General features: G+C 52.2%; 1 protein-coding gene across 4 annotated transcripts in view; it reads right to left on the bottom strand.

Moving 5' to 3' along the window:
- Nucleotides 1-1,718: 1,718 nt before the first annotated feature.
- Nucleotides 1,719-15,628, bottom strand: part of Elf4 (E74 like ETS transcription factor 4) — a 44,944-nt gene continuing 31,034 nt past the window's right edge. For all 4 annotated transcript variants that reach the window (XM_021240552.2, XM_013077902.3, XM_004860051.3 and 1 more), the window contains 7 exons: nucleotides 13,305-13,476; nucleotides 12,840-12,932; nucleotides 10,551-10,739; nucleotides 9,704-9,787; nucleotides 9,421-9,613; nucleotides 8,455-8,823; nucleotides 1,719-7,628 (listed from right to left, as the gene is read on the bottom strand). In XM_021240552.2, the coding sequence (XP_021096211.1) occupies nucleotides 6,821-7,628; nucleotides 8,455-8,823; nucleotides 9,421-9,613; nucleotides 9,704-9,787; nucleotides 10,551-10,739; nucleotides 12,840-12,932; nucleotides 13,305-13,476 (1,908 nt within the window). In that variant the 3' untranslated portion in view covers nucleotides 1,719-6,820. The remainder of the gene's footprint in view (nucleotides 7,629-8,454; nucleotides 8,824-9,420; nucleotides 9,614-9,703; nucleotides 9,788-10,550; nucleotides 10,740-12,839; nucleotides 12,933-13,304; nucleotides 13,477-15,628) is intronic.

Below are 15,628 nucleotides of genomic sequence, written 5' to 3'. Positions count from 1 at the left end.
CTCGTGTCAGGACCTCTGTCTCCTGTCTCTTCACTCTTCTTCCCCTTCTGGCTTTCTGGAGGTTATGCTGCCCCTACATCATAAATGGGAAACCCCCTGATCCTGCTTGGTAGTTGTGGTCCCCAGGGGCACAGTCACTGGATCATGACCTGGAAAAGAAAAGGAAAGACAAATCCCAGGGCCGGGGCGGGTGGGGCAAACTGAGTATCTAGGTTTGGTTGCACTGGTCTGTGTGGGGGTGTACAGGAGAGTTCTTGTTTGCTAGAGGAGTCGCAGGACCGAGGGGAATAAGCCTCTCTGAGGAAATCGCCTGCCTGCTGGCTCCCCTTCCTGCCCCGGACCACCCACTGGCTGCATGCTCTGCTCAGCTCTGGTCACCATCCTGCCCTCCCTCACGGTTGTGCCAGTGCCTGCCCTGCTCCCCTGCAATGCTGGCCTTCCACACTTCTGATTTCCAATGATCCAGCTACTCTAAAGGCACAATACCCACTCTTGATTTTATGCTTCTGAAAAACAGTGTTAGAAGCTATGAATCTTCTGAGTGTGGGCTCCAGAATGTGCTCTTATATTTGAGGGGAAGGAGATGTTGGAGAGGCCTGGGCTGCAGCATCTCTCGTCTCTCCCTGTGGCTTGTGTGTGTGTGTGTGGGTGAGGGCATTTGTGTGGCTGGCTGGCTGGCTGGAGTCAGGCCTTCCCCTGGAGTTAACTGTGAGCTGCTTTCCTTGTTCAAGCCTCAGGCTTACCCCGACCTAGGTCTTTCTGTGCAGATACAGGGAGCATCATCCTTTTTGAGTTCCAGCATTTATCTTCCTCACTGGCCTTCCTCTCCCTACTTTCTGATTGCAAAGTCCCCCCAAACAACCAACCCTACAGTGGCTCTGATAGCAGGTTGATCCCCTGGAATATGCAGTCAAGAAATCAGACATGTCAGTAGGTCAGGAAAGCCATGTGATGAGTATGAGGATTCAACTGGCTCCAGAATGCTATGGGAGCTCAAGGGATGGGCAAGGGCCCTGGGGTGTCTGGGAAAGACTTCCTCGGAGAAGGGATGCCCAGTTGAATACCTAAGTAAGTAGAAAAGTAGGCATTGGAGGTGGCAGTGAACCGAAGAGACAATTGGACCAAAGGCTTAGAGACCACCAAAGGAGTGGAGTTGAAAGCAGAAGCAAACCACAGTTTCTTTGTTCATGCTTTTGGGTTCCTTTACCTGAACCTCTGCGGAGTCCCACTGCCCCTCTGCCAGGTTGTAAAGAACAAGGCAGGGGGTGTGGACGGTGTTGTTAAGTCTACACCTACATCTCACCAATGGCCTCTTTTAAATGCTTTCCTAATCCTTCCAGTGTGCTGTAGGAAAGAGCCAGCGCCGCCACTTCCCACAGCCCACCTTGGTTGAGAAGCTCATCTCCCCAGGCCTTTGTTCCATCTGTTCAGTTTACCGACCTGCCCGACTAATGGGAGTCATGAAAATAATGGCTGGATGAAATAACGGCTACTTTCTCTGAGCCAGTCACAAGCCTAGAGTTAATGACTGTCTTACCAGAATGTTCCTCTTTGGGGTTGAAAGAAGCCCTGTTCAAGGCTCCATATTCAGGAGAGAGGACTATCTCGGATCCCTACATCATGAGTAGAGGAGGGGCAGATGGGCCTATAAACTGCTCCTTCCAGACTCTAACCCAGTGATAGCAAACCTTTTAGAGACCGAGTATCCAAACTGTACCCCAAAGCCCACTTATTTATTGCAAAGTGCCAACACTGCAATTAAATTTGAATGTTTGGAGGTTGGGGTGACTCCAGGGTGACTTGGCTTGTGTGCAGAGGGGCTCTGCGTGTCCGCTGCAGAACCCATGCCATAGGTTCGCCACCACTGTTCTAACCTAATAACTGGGAAGGAAGTCTGTTGGGCATTTTATTGTGTCTGGTCTTGTGTTTGAGGAAGGGTAGGATCTACCCAAGGCATCTCTGTCACACTGAGATCCAAAATGTTCAGGCCTACTAGACCTAGTAGCAGGCCGGGGCTGCCACCGGGAGGGTGACTGGCCACCACAGCAGTGGGACGCCTCCACTGCTTTGCGCTGCTTGTGCCATGGGCGGTCCAGGACCTCCGCTGGCGAGTGGATGTCTGGATGTCGCGGGCGCCTGGATTGTTCTCCGATTTCAAGGTAGAAAGCAGCGGTGTGTGAAAGTGTAGCAAAAGGCAGGCTGGCTGGACCAGACCTGGCCTCTGAGGAGGGGCGGCGGCGGCCGCAGCGGGAGCTCTGCAGCCTCAGGGCCCTGGGCGGGCAGCGCTGGAGGCCTGGCGGGCCGCGTGCTCACCTGCTGGTCCGCGAGGCTGGGGGAGGGGGCCAGAGGGCGGGGCCAGAGGCCGGCTACCAATGGGGAGGGGCCATACAATGGTTTGATAATTCCCCCTGGAAAGTGGGCAGGGGCCGAGGTGAAAGTTCGAAGCTCCAGAGCAGTGAAGGTTGTTGGTGGGGCCAGAGTCACCCAGGAATAGTTGGGGGCGCTGGGACCTGACCGAGGCACAGCAAGACGTCTGCAGCGGCTGTCTCTCCTGGAAGCGGTAGGCTCCGCCCTGACCACCTCTCGGGCTCTGCTGGCCATCACCGGCTCCACAGCGCCACCTGCTGCACATCGGCTTCCACATCCAGCGCGCCAGGGCAGAGGCGATCTCGAAGGCTGCCAGGCGCCCGGAGGTGAATGAGCTCACTCCCTCCAGGCCCAGCGGCTTTGGAGCTGGAGGTAACTGCCTCTTCTATAATAGGTGATGGGATCAGAAGGCTTGTGACCGTCAGAATAACTTCTTCCCCCCCCCCCCCCCGACAGGGCTGACATTTCCATCCCTCAGTCCCACCCTGGGATGAGGAAATGGTGGTGAGGAAGGAGGCAGTGACCAACAGGCAGTTTGGGCATCATCTGTGGCACCTGGTGACAGCGAGGCGTAGCTGGAAACTCCTTGGGATCCTTGTGGGCCTGTTGTGCAGAGACAGCTATAGACATGGGCAAAGGAAGCAGCTACCAGCAGTGTTAGACGAGTTAAAAAGCTGTGAAGTTCCCAAGTATGGATTATCTTTCCTCTCCTCTTGCCTTCCAGAGTATAGAGCAGAAGTCTCCATAATGGGACTCAGGACTCGTTCATCCTTTCAATAAACATTTATTGAGCACCTACTGTGTGCCAGGCACTGTGCTAGGCGCTGTGGATATAACAGTGACTGACACACAGTCCCTGTCCTTGAGGAGCTCACAGCCTATTGGAGGGGAAACATACATAAACACATAATTAAGGAGCTACAGTGTGCTATTGCCTCAATAAGAGGTATATACAAGTGTCGTGGGAGCCCAGGAGGGAGGAACACATCAGCTGCTGGGAGGTAAGGACTACCACTCAACTCCTGACTCTGAAAGCATCACAAAGGCAGGGGTGTTGCCACATGGCTAAAAAAAAAACCCATCTCCTTTGGTTCTCTTCTCACTCCCATAACTGTATCAGCACAGGTTAGTTTATCAGATTAGCTACATTAACACTTTGAGTAGGGAAGAAACTGGACAGGGAAGTTTCTTGAGGGGCAGAGGATGTTGGGAGTAGTAACAAATATTGGGTGCTAAGTGGGCACGGGTACCGTGAGGGTACTGAGCCAGGGAGGGTAAATGCGTGCCTGTGCAGAGGGGAGGTCAGAGGTCACCTACCTTAAAGTTTGGTCCCCATCTCCCACCAGACGATCAGTAACTGTTCACTGATGCTCATCTGCTTCATAGTGTGCCTGTCCCATGGCGGATCCGGTCCCCTCTGGCCCTCAGGAGGTAACACACTGACTGGGCTGTCTAAATAGGTGCAGATCATTGAAGCCTTGAGTAACAGTTCAGGAATACAATAGAGGAGATGTCACAGGCTATTCGTGATGAGTTGCTCAAAGAGCAATATTGTAATGAGTTTAGAATAAAGAGCTCACTTAAGGATAGGCTGCTTTGGGGAGGCAGCTTCCATGAATTGAGTCTTGAGGACAGACACAATTTGTTGGTATGAGGGGAACAGGAAGAGCAGTCACACTGTGAAGAACCCAGTAAAGGAAAAGCAGAGTCAGGACATTTTGAACAGAGGCAAGTGCCAAGCAGTTAGTTTGGGGCAGGACACTGGGGCGGAGGCGGGTGCAGTGTGTGGTGGCTGGGAAGTCTGACAGGACTTATGGTGAAGGGCCAAGGACTTGGACTTTGTCTGAGGGTGGAACTGATGCCCAAACTTAAAAGTACTTCTGCAGTTACTGCCCTGAAGTCTGCAAGTGCTCTCCCGTCCTTCCCACACGTCCCCTGGACTGTCCCATGGTCCTGAAACTGAAGGATTATTGACAAGCCTCTAGGAAGGAGTGGAAAGGAGAGGTACTTCAAGTGTCACCCTACATGTAGGCCAGGAGTCACTGAAGGCAGAATGACAGGGTTGGTGCTACGGCAAATTGGAGAGGGTGTCTGGTCACACTGGGTGGGGCACTGATGTGTCCAGGGAGGGGCGGCTCTGGATAATATAGCCAGGCTAGAGGGATGTGAGGATGTGTGAGACAGGCCAAATTGTGGGACACTGTAACTGCACTGAGCTGTAGGAGAAGGGAGAGGGGGCAGGGCCCCGTGAAGGCAGCAATCGCGTAGCTCTGAAGTTCAGGCTTAGGAGGGCAGGAAGATGTGGTACCATTAACCGAAATAGACAAGTCCTGGTGGCCTTTTCCTTGGGTTTTGTTTTTGTGCGTGTAGAAAGAATTTAAAGATCCTCATTTGATAGAGGGGCTGACAGACATTTACGTGGAATTGTCTGGCAGCTTACTAGACAAGCCTGGGGTGTAGAAGGAAAACAGCGCTGGAGCCGAAGATTTAAGACTCATCCAGAAGAGCCAGCTGGTGAGAATGATGAGACCCTTGGGAAACGCCCATGTCTCAAGTAGCAGATGAGGAGCCAGCCCAGGTGCAGAGAAAGGATGATGGCGAGGAGGGCCCAGCTAGTGTGCGCTCAGACTGTTGAAGAGACACGTGGTTTCACTGTGAGGATTCTGATGTCCCTGGAATGACAGGTGTCTGTGGAGTTGGCAGTGGCGGAAAACAGATTTCAGACAGGGGCAGGGCCACTCTCAACCCATGCCATGCCTTTGTGCCATTTTCTTTTTTTAAAAGGGATCCTATCTCAAGATGCTTACTTTCAACCATCAGAAAATTGTCATAATAAGCCGATTTTATTAGAAAAGGCACTTCAGTGCCAACTGCTGGGAACTGTTGTAAATGCACCTGCATGGCCATACATGGTCCCTCTCCAGGGAAGGAGAGGGAAGAGAGAGAGAGAATGATGCCCACAAAAGGAGGAAAAAAGGGCAGCCAGGGGAGGTAGTTAGGCCAAGTGGGTGGTTTTGTGCCAAGAATGAAGCAAAGGTCCTGAGGCACTGATTCACATTAACCAAATTCACCAGAGAGTAAAGTTGCTCACAAGCCCAATGTTTCTTAGCTTTACCCCCAGTTTTAGTGGGAGAGGGGTGAGGGGGACGCAGTCCCTCAGCTGAGGGGCTGATTTGGAGAGAGAACAGGCTGACCCTTCCCCAGAAAGCCAAAAGGGAAGCGAGGAGCCATGTGGAGATGGAGTGAAGCCCTGGGAACTCATGTCAGCTGGCTCCTGCCTTCTTGGTGAAGAAGGGGCGGCGATTAGGTGTGAGAATCGGAAATGAGGAGAGGCTGGCACACCTCTGAGGTGAGAAGCCAGGCTGGACAGCAGGGACGAGGTGGCAGACCCCACCTGGGTCACTGCCCACTGCCCCTAGCAACATCTGGCAGCTGGAAAATCTCAGGGGAGAAGTAATGACCAGGTGACCCAGGGCAGGGTGCACAGGGCAGTGTGCCAGCTGAAACTGTTGCCTGGCACGGGGCTGCTGTTGCACAAACAGCCGAAGACCCAGGCACAGATATTCAATATTAACTCAGCCCTGACTGGGGACTTCATGTCTGGGGCTGACTAGAGGGCTGCTCTGCCCTGACTACTTCTCCAGCATAGCACTCTAGGGTGGCCAAGGTCCCAGCCTGCTGGCATGGGGACAGTGGCGAGCAATGAGGCAAACTCCAGGAAGAGCACATTGGTCTAGCCTGTGGGGGTTGCTCCTGGGGCTGAGTTCTCTTCTCTCCCCTTCCTTTGTGGCTTTAGCCTTATTGTTCCCATTGAAGCTCTCCTGCCTGGACCTGTTCCAGCTTGGTGACATCTCTAGATCTGGGAATTAAATCTGTACCCCATAGTCTCAGAGCCATTGAGTCGTGGGCACCAGAGGATGTATTCCCTTTGAAAAGATGCCCATCTCTGTGGCTGACCCACAGAAGGACATAACACACATCCTTGAAGACAAGACCACATAGCTACACCTCAGTCCTCCCCCCGAAAAGGAAGATAGAGACCCAGAAGTACACACACAGATACATACAGAGTTATTCACATATGGGATAGTAAATTCCCCTACACAGGGAATGCGGATGGCGAGATGCAGCCAGGCCCGACTCTTCTCACGAAGTTCCTGTGCCAGTTGCGGCCACAAGCTTCTCCCTGGCTCCAGTTTTCCCTCCATCACTAAGCCAGCCCATTATCCTGGTGAGAGCACATCCTCTTGTGCTCCTGCAGGCCACGGTCTGATACCAGGGATGCTCAAACAGGACAGAGCTTGGCCATGGTGGTGGCAGGCAAGCCTGGAGGGCTGAGGATCGGGTGTATTGAATTCCCTGGAAACATAAGGGCAGGTACGCTACGTAAGTCAGTCCGTGTAAAGCTGCTGCTCAGCTTCCCCTCATGAGTCATACTTCGGACCTCCTTCGTTTATATGTCATGGGGCTCCATCTTAATGAGGGAAGTGGGATTGAATGGAGAGAAGGGGGCTGGGGTTGGGGATCTGGTCAGCACGCTCCCAGATGAGGTCACACTAGGCTCAGCCATTAACAGGGACCCTGAGCCTGAGGAGAGCTCAAGTTCAGCCACTGGGGTCAGCCCAACAGTGGGGCGGCTAGGGGGAGAGAAAGTCTGGTTTCCCATAAGGCTTGGAGTGTGGGAACCCCTTGAAACCACTTGGGTTGGAAGTGGCTGAAGATGAGCCTGATCTCTCAGGAGCTCCCTCAGGGTCTCTTCAGGAACCAGCAGCCCCTCCATGGGGGCCCCAGTCACCATGCCCTGCACATATGAGGAGGACCTCAGCGGCCCCTCCTTGACCCCAGGGGCTGCTGTGGAGGCGGAAGTCCTGATGAAGGCAGCAATGACAGTCCCAGGGGGCTGAGAGCTGGGCCCTGCTGGTCCAGCAGCCGTGACAGAGGGTGGTGCTGGGTTGGTTGGACGGTTGGCCCCAGCCAGAAGCTGGGGGAGGCCACTGAGAATCAGCGGGGCCCCTGGTGCGGCCACCTGGTTCTCTTGGAAACTAGTGTTCAAGGGGAAGGAGGCCTGCAGAGTGAAGGTGTCCTTGAAGGTTGCCGACGAGGGTGGGATGCTCTGCAGAACGAGCTGAGTGGAAGCAGTAGTACTGGCAGGAGGCCCGTTGGTCAGCACTGTAGTCAGTGGGATGGTCTGCAGGGTCACGGCCGAGCCCGACCCCATGGAGGCTACTCCTAGGTGGATGTTGCTGGGCACCGAAGAAGGACTGAAATGAGACAGAAAAGAGTTGGTTAAGGCAGGAGGGGCCTCCTGACCAGCTAAGGAGGAGGGTATAACAGGGACAGCGTTGCAGGTGTTCTGTCTGTTGTTGCTCTAGCTAGCATTTATCCAGTACTCAGTGGTTATTCCAAATGATTCACATGTTGCATTTTGCTCAAACCTCAAAACAGCGCATGAGCTAAATAAGAATTATTTCATTTTACATCTTGAGGAAACTGAGTCATGGAGCGGTTACATAATTTACCCGAAGACCACACAGCTGGTAAGCCCTAGACTTGAGAGCAAGGACTTGGATCTAGACTCAAGAGCTCACCCTTCCCCTCTACTGCTTCCCTCTCGAAAGAGTGTCCTCCTGGGCCACATCAGTGCAGCAAGAGGAGCAGACAAAGCCTAACCTCTTCAGGGAAAACTTGGGGCCCTGAATGAGGAAAAGAAGTGGAACTAGTGAGAGTTTGGTGGGGGTGGCTGGAAGGCAGAGCGGGCATGTCTACTCCGTTCTCTCTTGTGGAGTGGAGATGACTGGGCAGGGTGTGGAAGGCCCTGGTAGCTCTTTGGGACATACTCTGGAGTAGCAGAATCAGCCCCAGCTGGCAACAGAAGCCCCCCAAGTCAAGTGCTGGCATTGGAGTGACTTGGTGTGTGGCCGTAGGCATGTCACCTTTCCTCTCTTGTCCACAAGGGTCCTACTGACTTCCCAGGGGTTCTATAAAGATCCTAAAAGCCTGGAATCACAGCAGAGCTCTGCAAAAAGTTGGAGGCAGTCCTAACCCAAGGGGCTGCAGGAAGGCTCCTGGCTGCTGTGGTGCCCTTACCTCCCGGCTTTGGTGAGCTTGGCCTGGCCGTCTGCTGGGGAGACAAGCATGGTGGAGGTAGTGGGGCTCTCCTCATTCAGAGACAGTCCCAATTCTAGGCTCGAAGATGGCTGTAGGCCAATGTGCTGCATCTTTGGCTTCTCCCAGGAAGGGCCACCCTTGCCCTGGGGGACAGCCCTGGATGACACCCTGGAACTGGCTCGGCGGGTGGAGCTCGTGGAGGACGTGGAGGCCTGAGGGGCTGCTGCTGGGGCCTCACTTTTCTCCTCCTCATCTTCAATCACGACCAGGTCCTTGGGCATCTCCTTAAACTGGTACACCAGCCTCTGCCCTTCCACTTTGGCCAGGATGCCTCTTTGGTAGTAGTATCTGGGCGACAAGGGGTGGGGTGTGGGAGTTAGCCAAGGACTGAGCCAGGGGCCTGCCCTCTCTATCTCCCTTCCACACTATCCTCCAGGGCAGGGCAAGCCTGGGGCCAAGGGAAGGGGCCTGGTCAACTCTTGGGTGGGTGTGGAAGGCCTGGGTTTTCCCCTGCAGGCTCAAAGGATATGCAAAGGGTTCTGTGGTTCCAACCCTATCTTGCTTTGGGGCTGAGGATGGGGAGTGGACATAGGATGGAAGTGGGAGTGAAGGAATGGATGGCAGGGGTTCCACAGGCCCCCAGCCTAAGAATCCCACTTTGGGGCAACTCAAGACCATCTCCCTGGATCTCTGGCTTGCAAAGTGCAGAAAACCCTCCTTAGAGATGGGGGAGGGGGGCTGAAAATGCTCCCCCAGGGCAGAGATGCAAGAGGAAGGAGATTTTTCCTCCCAGAGTGGAAGAGGGAGTGGGGCAAGCTAATGGGAGCACTAGGAGGCCCGCTTCCTTAAAGGACAGAGCAGGCCTCAGTTAAGGTGGGAGAGACCCCTTGGACATAGCGCTTGGTGACACGCCCAGGGCAGGGATTCCACGTCTGCAGCTCCTACCTTAGTGCCCGCCCCATTGTCTCATAGTTCATGTCAGGCTTGTTTTTCTGCTTTCCCCACAGCTTGGACACAGCTTTGGAGTCCACCAGCTTGAAGATGCCTTTCTCTCGCTGGGTCCACTTGATGTACTTGGGACAAGTGTTTCTGTCTTGCAGGAGCGCCAGGAGGAACTCCCACAGGTAGATGGTGCTGCCTGCAGAGCAGGGGTCAGTGAGCGGTGGCTCAGGGACCCTAGCAGCAGGCTAAGAGCCACCCCTCCCACCTCTCCAACTCCCGGCCATACCTTTGCCATCCTTCGACTTCTTCCGGATGGGGATGCTAGGGTCAGTGACAGGTGAGGTGCTTCGGTTGCCCTTTGTCTTCCGGACTGTGAGAGGAAGGTGAGAGAGCAGGCTGAGGCTGAGGCTGTGGTGAGCTGGCCACATGGGGCGCGACAGGACAGACTGAGGGGGCCAGGTCAATCCTTGGCCACAGCCTCAGCCACAGGCATCTGGACCCTCATGATCAGGCCTCAGAGGCAGCTCCACAGCAGGCCCACCATCTGGGGAAGTGTAATGCTTTCAAACGAGGCACCTTTCAAAGAGCAGAATCTGCCTGGCCTCCTTTTGGAAATGAGAGGCAGCCCAAGGCGCCATGGCTGTGGAGGCCAGTATAGTGGCGACGCTGATGAGGAGGCATCAGCCAGCCACCCCCTGAGTAAATCAATAACGCTGAGGCTTGGGAAAGTCCAAAGTCCTCTGTCAAATCCAGTCTCTGCTTCATAAGCTCTGCCAAGGAAGATAAGCATGAGGCATGAGTCATTTTGAATAGATAGAGGCCCCCAGAGTTCCAGGGACCGGCCAGGGGTCCAGACCTGGTATCCGAACTCTCGACCTGAGATTCAGCCCATGGGGATTACTGATATTTCTGGCAGTGTCCACATGTGCTGGGCAGACAGGAGCTGCATAGAGAACAGCAGGCGAAGGCCAGGCTTACAGAAGGGAGGCTTTGTAGTCCATCCCTGCCAGCCCAGAGAGGTCCCTTCCATGAGTCTGTGAGCCTCAGCCTGCTCAGCCCTTGGGGTCTTCCTAGCCCCCCACTGCCCACTCCTCTGAACACACACACACACACACGCTTCTCCCCGCCCTTACTTCTCTTCTTTGATTTTCCAGTCTTCTTGCCACTTTCCTCTCTGAGGACCCTCTCCTCCAGAGACTGCTCTTCCTGCTCACCAGCATCACCTGCGTTCTGGGCATTGGGCTCAGAGGTAGGGAACAGGTAGTTGGGTAGAGTCACAGCTGGAGCAGGGTCTGACTCCGGAAGCATTTCGGAGGTGCTGACTGCAGGAAGAGAGGCATGCAGTGGGCGGGCCTGGAGAATGGGGGGCACCTGGGGAGGGCAGAGCTGCTGTTCCCCATAGCTCGGACACAGGATACACCTGAACACGCCTCAGGGGGTCTCACACCAGGCAGGGAGGAAACATCTGCAGAGCTTGGGGCAACAATTGGCCCCAATCACAGCTGCCACCTTTAGAGCCCACAGCTGGGAGTGAGGAAGTCTCGGGCAGCGTCCAGGGTAAAGGGCCATAGTCGTTCCCTTCGAAAGGCCCGTAGAAAGCACTTAGCACAATTCCTCGGCTTTCCACATGAGGCGGCTGAGAGACCCAGAGATGGCAAATCACACAGCAAGTCAGGGCCTGGTACTTGTAGGCACTCAGTAAATATTTGTTGAGTCCTGGCTGAATATTAGTAAGAGATGAAGTGAGAAATCTCTTATCTTTCAGCGTTAGAGCTTTTCTTTCCCTCACTATATCACAGCACCCCCTTGGGCAAGCGCATTTTGCCATAAAAGGGGAACCCTTTTAGTATGTTAGGACATCTGCCTGAGAGGGCACCAGGAGGAGAGGGGTCTTGGGGGTCTTCTGGGAAAATGGGGAGCCAGGGAGATCAGCAGACACATGAGCCCTTTGGGGGGCTGCCCTCCAAAATCGGGGAAGGGGTGAAGGCATTCCTAGCCTGGAGCATTTCTAAGTAAGTCACAGGCGGGGCAGGGAGGGGCTGAAAAGTTCCCTATCCACTGTTCTATTGCTCAGCCTTAAAAAGGAAGGAAATTCTGACACATGCTACACATGGACGGGCTTTGAAAACATTATACTAAGTGAAATAAATCAGCCACAAAAAGCGTAATAGGGTATGATGCCTCTTACATGGGTACCCAGAATAGTCAAGCTCATAGAGACCAAGGTAGGAGGGCAGCTGCTGGGGCTGGGGTGAGGGGTGAGGCAGTTTAATGGGGACAGTTCCAGGGTTCCAGGATGGAAAGGGTTCTGAGATGATGGTGGAGATGGCTGCCCAGCAATGCAAAGGTATTTCACACTGCTGAACTACACACTTTAAAATAACTAAGGTGGTATGTGTTACGGTCTAGTATTTTACCACAATTTAAAATTGGAGAAAAAAACACAAAAATCACCTTGGCCATCTTTTCCTCATCTCTGGTGCCTGGTGCCTTCCTGCCCCTCCCTGCCAGTCCCAGCCTGAGTCTGTTCACAAGTATATTGGTAGGTTCAGTTACCTAGCCCACCTGAAAATCCAGTATACAGATGTGACTTGTTGGGGTTTTTTGCAGTTCTGGGGATTGACATGTTTATGGCAGCAGAGTTTGTAATAGCTAAATCTTGGAACCAGCCCAAACGCCCATCAACCAACGAATGCATAAAGAAGATGTGGGGCTTTTTTTTTTTTAATACAATGGAGTACTACTCTCCCGTAAAGAAGGATGAGCTTGAGACATTTATAGCTAAATGAATGCACCTTGAGACCATACTCTTAAGTGAAATAAATCAGACACACATATTTAAATACTGAATTGTTTCTCTGATGTGAGAAACCCAAAGTTGAAATAAGGACGAAAATGTATAATAGATATTGGGAAATGGGAAGAAAATGCTCAAATGGGAAGGGGAAGAAGGGATGGGGGGAGGGAGAAAGGAAGGAAGGAATAAGAAAAAAATGGAAAAAATGGGAAAAATGCAGTCCTGGGGATTGAACCCCGGACCTTTGTATTTAGAGACAGGGTCTTACTAAGCCACTCAATTGCCCAGGCTGGGCTCCAACTTGTGATCCTCCTGCCTCAGCCTCCAAGATTTGTGTGTGTGTGTGTGTGTGTGTGTGTGTGTGTGTGTGTGTGTATGGTAGACTGGGGACTGAGCCTACGGCCTTCACACTGAACTACATCCCCAGCCTTTTGTCATTTTTCATCTTGAGACGTGGTCGTGCTAAGTCACTAACTTGTCCAGGTTGGGCTCAAATTGGAAATCCTGCATCAGCCTCCCAGAGTGCGGGGATTACAGGCCTGCACTACCACACCCAACTGGATGTGACATTTTAAAAGGGAGTCGTTTAGCTGTCTTGAGTTAAAGCACAGGGGTTCAAACTTACATATCTGCTTCTCATCCAGGATGTTGTTGGGAGATTCCACATTGAGTAAGACTTCAGTGGTTGCCATGGTGTGTGAGGTGGCCTCATTGTCATCTGGTTCCACATTTTATGAGGTGGAGGGAGAAGAAAAGTTCCCTCAGGGCACAGTACAGCTATAATCAGGGCCAACTCAAGCCGACAGTGGTAAGAAGAGGAGACACAGGGACCCTAGGAACAGCCTGGGAGCGACCAGCATGCCTCCTGCCCTAATCCTCCCTCCAGTGGCTCTCCATTCCTCCTCATCCCACCACATCTAGAGAGCTGGAGTGAATTGAGCTGGCTCTCTCTTCTGTGAAGCGACACAAACCTTTTGTTGGAGTCCTTGCCCATCCTGAGTAGGGTTACTCACAGCCATCGTGGGCTGCCATTGCCCAAGACAGAAACCCTCTCTCCACCACACCTCCCCTGCCCAGAAAGGGAACAGACCTGCCAGCAAAAAACTGCCCTCCAGGATCTGGTCCTGCCTCATGCACAAGGTCCCGTCTGTTATGATGCCGTTGGGAACGTCGTCCAGCTCCAGTCCTGAGTACAGATGCAGTAATTCGGGGTAGGGTACCTGCTCCACGATCACAGCTGGGAACACCGAAGGGTCTTCCAGCTACAGAGGAGATAGGGATCTGGTTCAAGGCTACCCACCTCTTCCGGGAAGCCGCCCTCCCTATCAGCTTTTGGCCCCTTTGGGCAATTCTTACTTCTTGGAGCCCTCAGGGCTTGAGATGAGGTTGCTGTAAACTCCAGCCTCACTAGGTGATGCTTTGAGTGGGCTCTTGATTAAAAGAGATGGCCTGGCTCTGTCCAAACTACACTCAACCAAAGGCAAGCATGTGTGTGAGTGGCACTGGGGACCAAACCCAGAGCCTTAGCCTGTTATACTGGCACAAGTAATCCCAGCTACTCAGGAAGCTGAGATAGAGGATCGAAAGTTTGAGGCAAGCCTGGACAACTTAGTGAGACCCTGTCTCAAAATAAAATTTTTAAAAAGGATTGGAGTGTAGCCCAGTGCTAGAGCATTTGCCTAGCATGTTCGAGGCCCTGGGTTCCATCTCTAGTACTGGGGGTGGGGGAGCAGGCTCTCATGCAAACTAAGGCTGTGCTGTACTGCTCAGCTATCCCCCAGCCCGGGCAAGCATGCATGCATTTATTTATTTATTATTTATTTATTTATTTATTTATTTATTCATTTATTTGGAGCAGAGATTGAACTCTGGACCTTACACTTTCGAGGCAGGCAGAGGCACCACTGAGCTAAATCCCCAGACCTGGGCAAGCATTTTTAATTGGTTGGGGTAATCCATGGCCTGGCATTGGGACTCAGTCGATGAGAAGGGTTAGGCTCCTTGTGAGGCGAGTGGGAAAGGATTAGTTGATGGCAAGGGTAAGGGTAAGGGGTGAGGGACTCAGTCTAGGGCCATGGTTGGGGACCCAGACATTTGCCCATCACAAATGTCCAAGAGCTCAAAAGGTAGCAGGTGGCCATTAAATTCCTCAGAGTAGAGAAGATAATTTGAGAATTCAGCCCCTAGAGAGCATCATTGTTCTGAAATGATGCAAAGTTGGTCCGGGGATTTAGCTCAGTGGTTCCACTGCCTGCCTCGAAAGTGCAAGGACCCGAGTTCGATCCCTGGTACAAAAAAAAAAAAAAAAAGAAAGGAAGAAAGAAAAAAAAATGAAATGAAGCAAAGTTAAATAAAAAAGGAGGGTAATCATATTTGTTTATTATTATTATTGGCAATCTTGGGCCTCACGAATGCTAGGCAAGTGCTCTAGCACTGAGCTACACCCCAACCCAATCCTTCTGTTTCACATCTTTTTTATTATGGTGTATATACAGGTTAATGAATTTCATTCTGGCAGGTTCATACATACGCATAACATACTTTGGTCATTTGCCCCCATGACCTCCTTACCTCACCCTGCCCCCTAGTTTCACTTTACTTGAGTTTCAATGTATTTATTGTGATCATATCCATCCCCGACATCCATTCATTCATGGTGTTAGAGAACAAACCCTGGGCCTCATGCATGCTAGGCAAGCACTCCACCACTGAGCTATACCCAGTCCTGGTGTGTGTGGGTGTGTGGTATCGAGCATTGAGCCCAGGGGTACTCTTTCACTGAGCTATATCCCTTTTTTATTTTTTATTTTTGAATGGGGTCTTGCTAAGTTACCCAGGCTCTTCTTGAACTTTTGATCCTTCTGCCTGCCTCAGCCTCCTGAATAGCTGGGATTACAGGTGTACGCCACCACAGCTGACATTATTCTTTCTGGTAACTGGGAATGAAACTCAGGACCTTGCGCTTGCCAGGCAGGTGCAGCACCGCTGAGCTACAACCCTGGCCCACAGCTGACATTTTAAAAAAAATTCTAGATAAAAAGGAAATAAACCAGGCCAGGATTTAGCTCAGTGGTGCTGATGCCTGCCTCCCAAGCACAAGGTCCTGAGTTTGATCCCCAGTACCCCCAAAAAAGGAAACAAACCAGGATGTCAATTGTAGTTGTGTTTTGGTTGTTGGACTGGACGATTTTTTTCCCTTTTTTTAAAAATACATTTTATTTTATTTTATCCCATTCCCCCCCTCAAGCCCCCTCCCCTCCCTATGTACAAAAGCTTTGTTTTCATTTTTTCCTTCTATTTTCACTTTTTTCTTGTCCCTTCTTCCCTTGTTCTCCTTCCCATTTGAACACTTTCTTCCCATTTCCCAACATCCATTATACATCTCATGTAGCTCACTGGCACTGTGCCTGCTTG

Source organism: Heterocephalus glaber, unplaced genomic scaffold (assembly GCF_053883595.1).
Source record: "Heterocephalus glaber isolate CG9 unplaced genomic scaffold, H.glaber_assembly_v1.0 deba00001729, whole genome shotgun sequence".
Taxonomy (NCBI): Eukaryota; Metazoa; Chordata; class Mammalia; order Rodentia; family Bathyergidae; genus Heterocephalus; species Heterocephalus glaber.
Note: the sequence above shows the minus strand (reverse complement) of the source record. Positions and strands in the feature narration are given on the sequence as shown.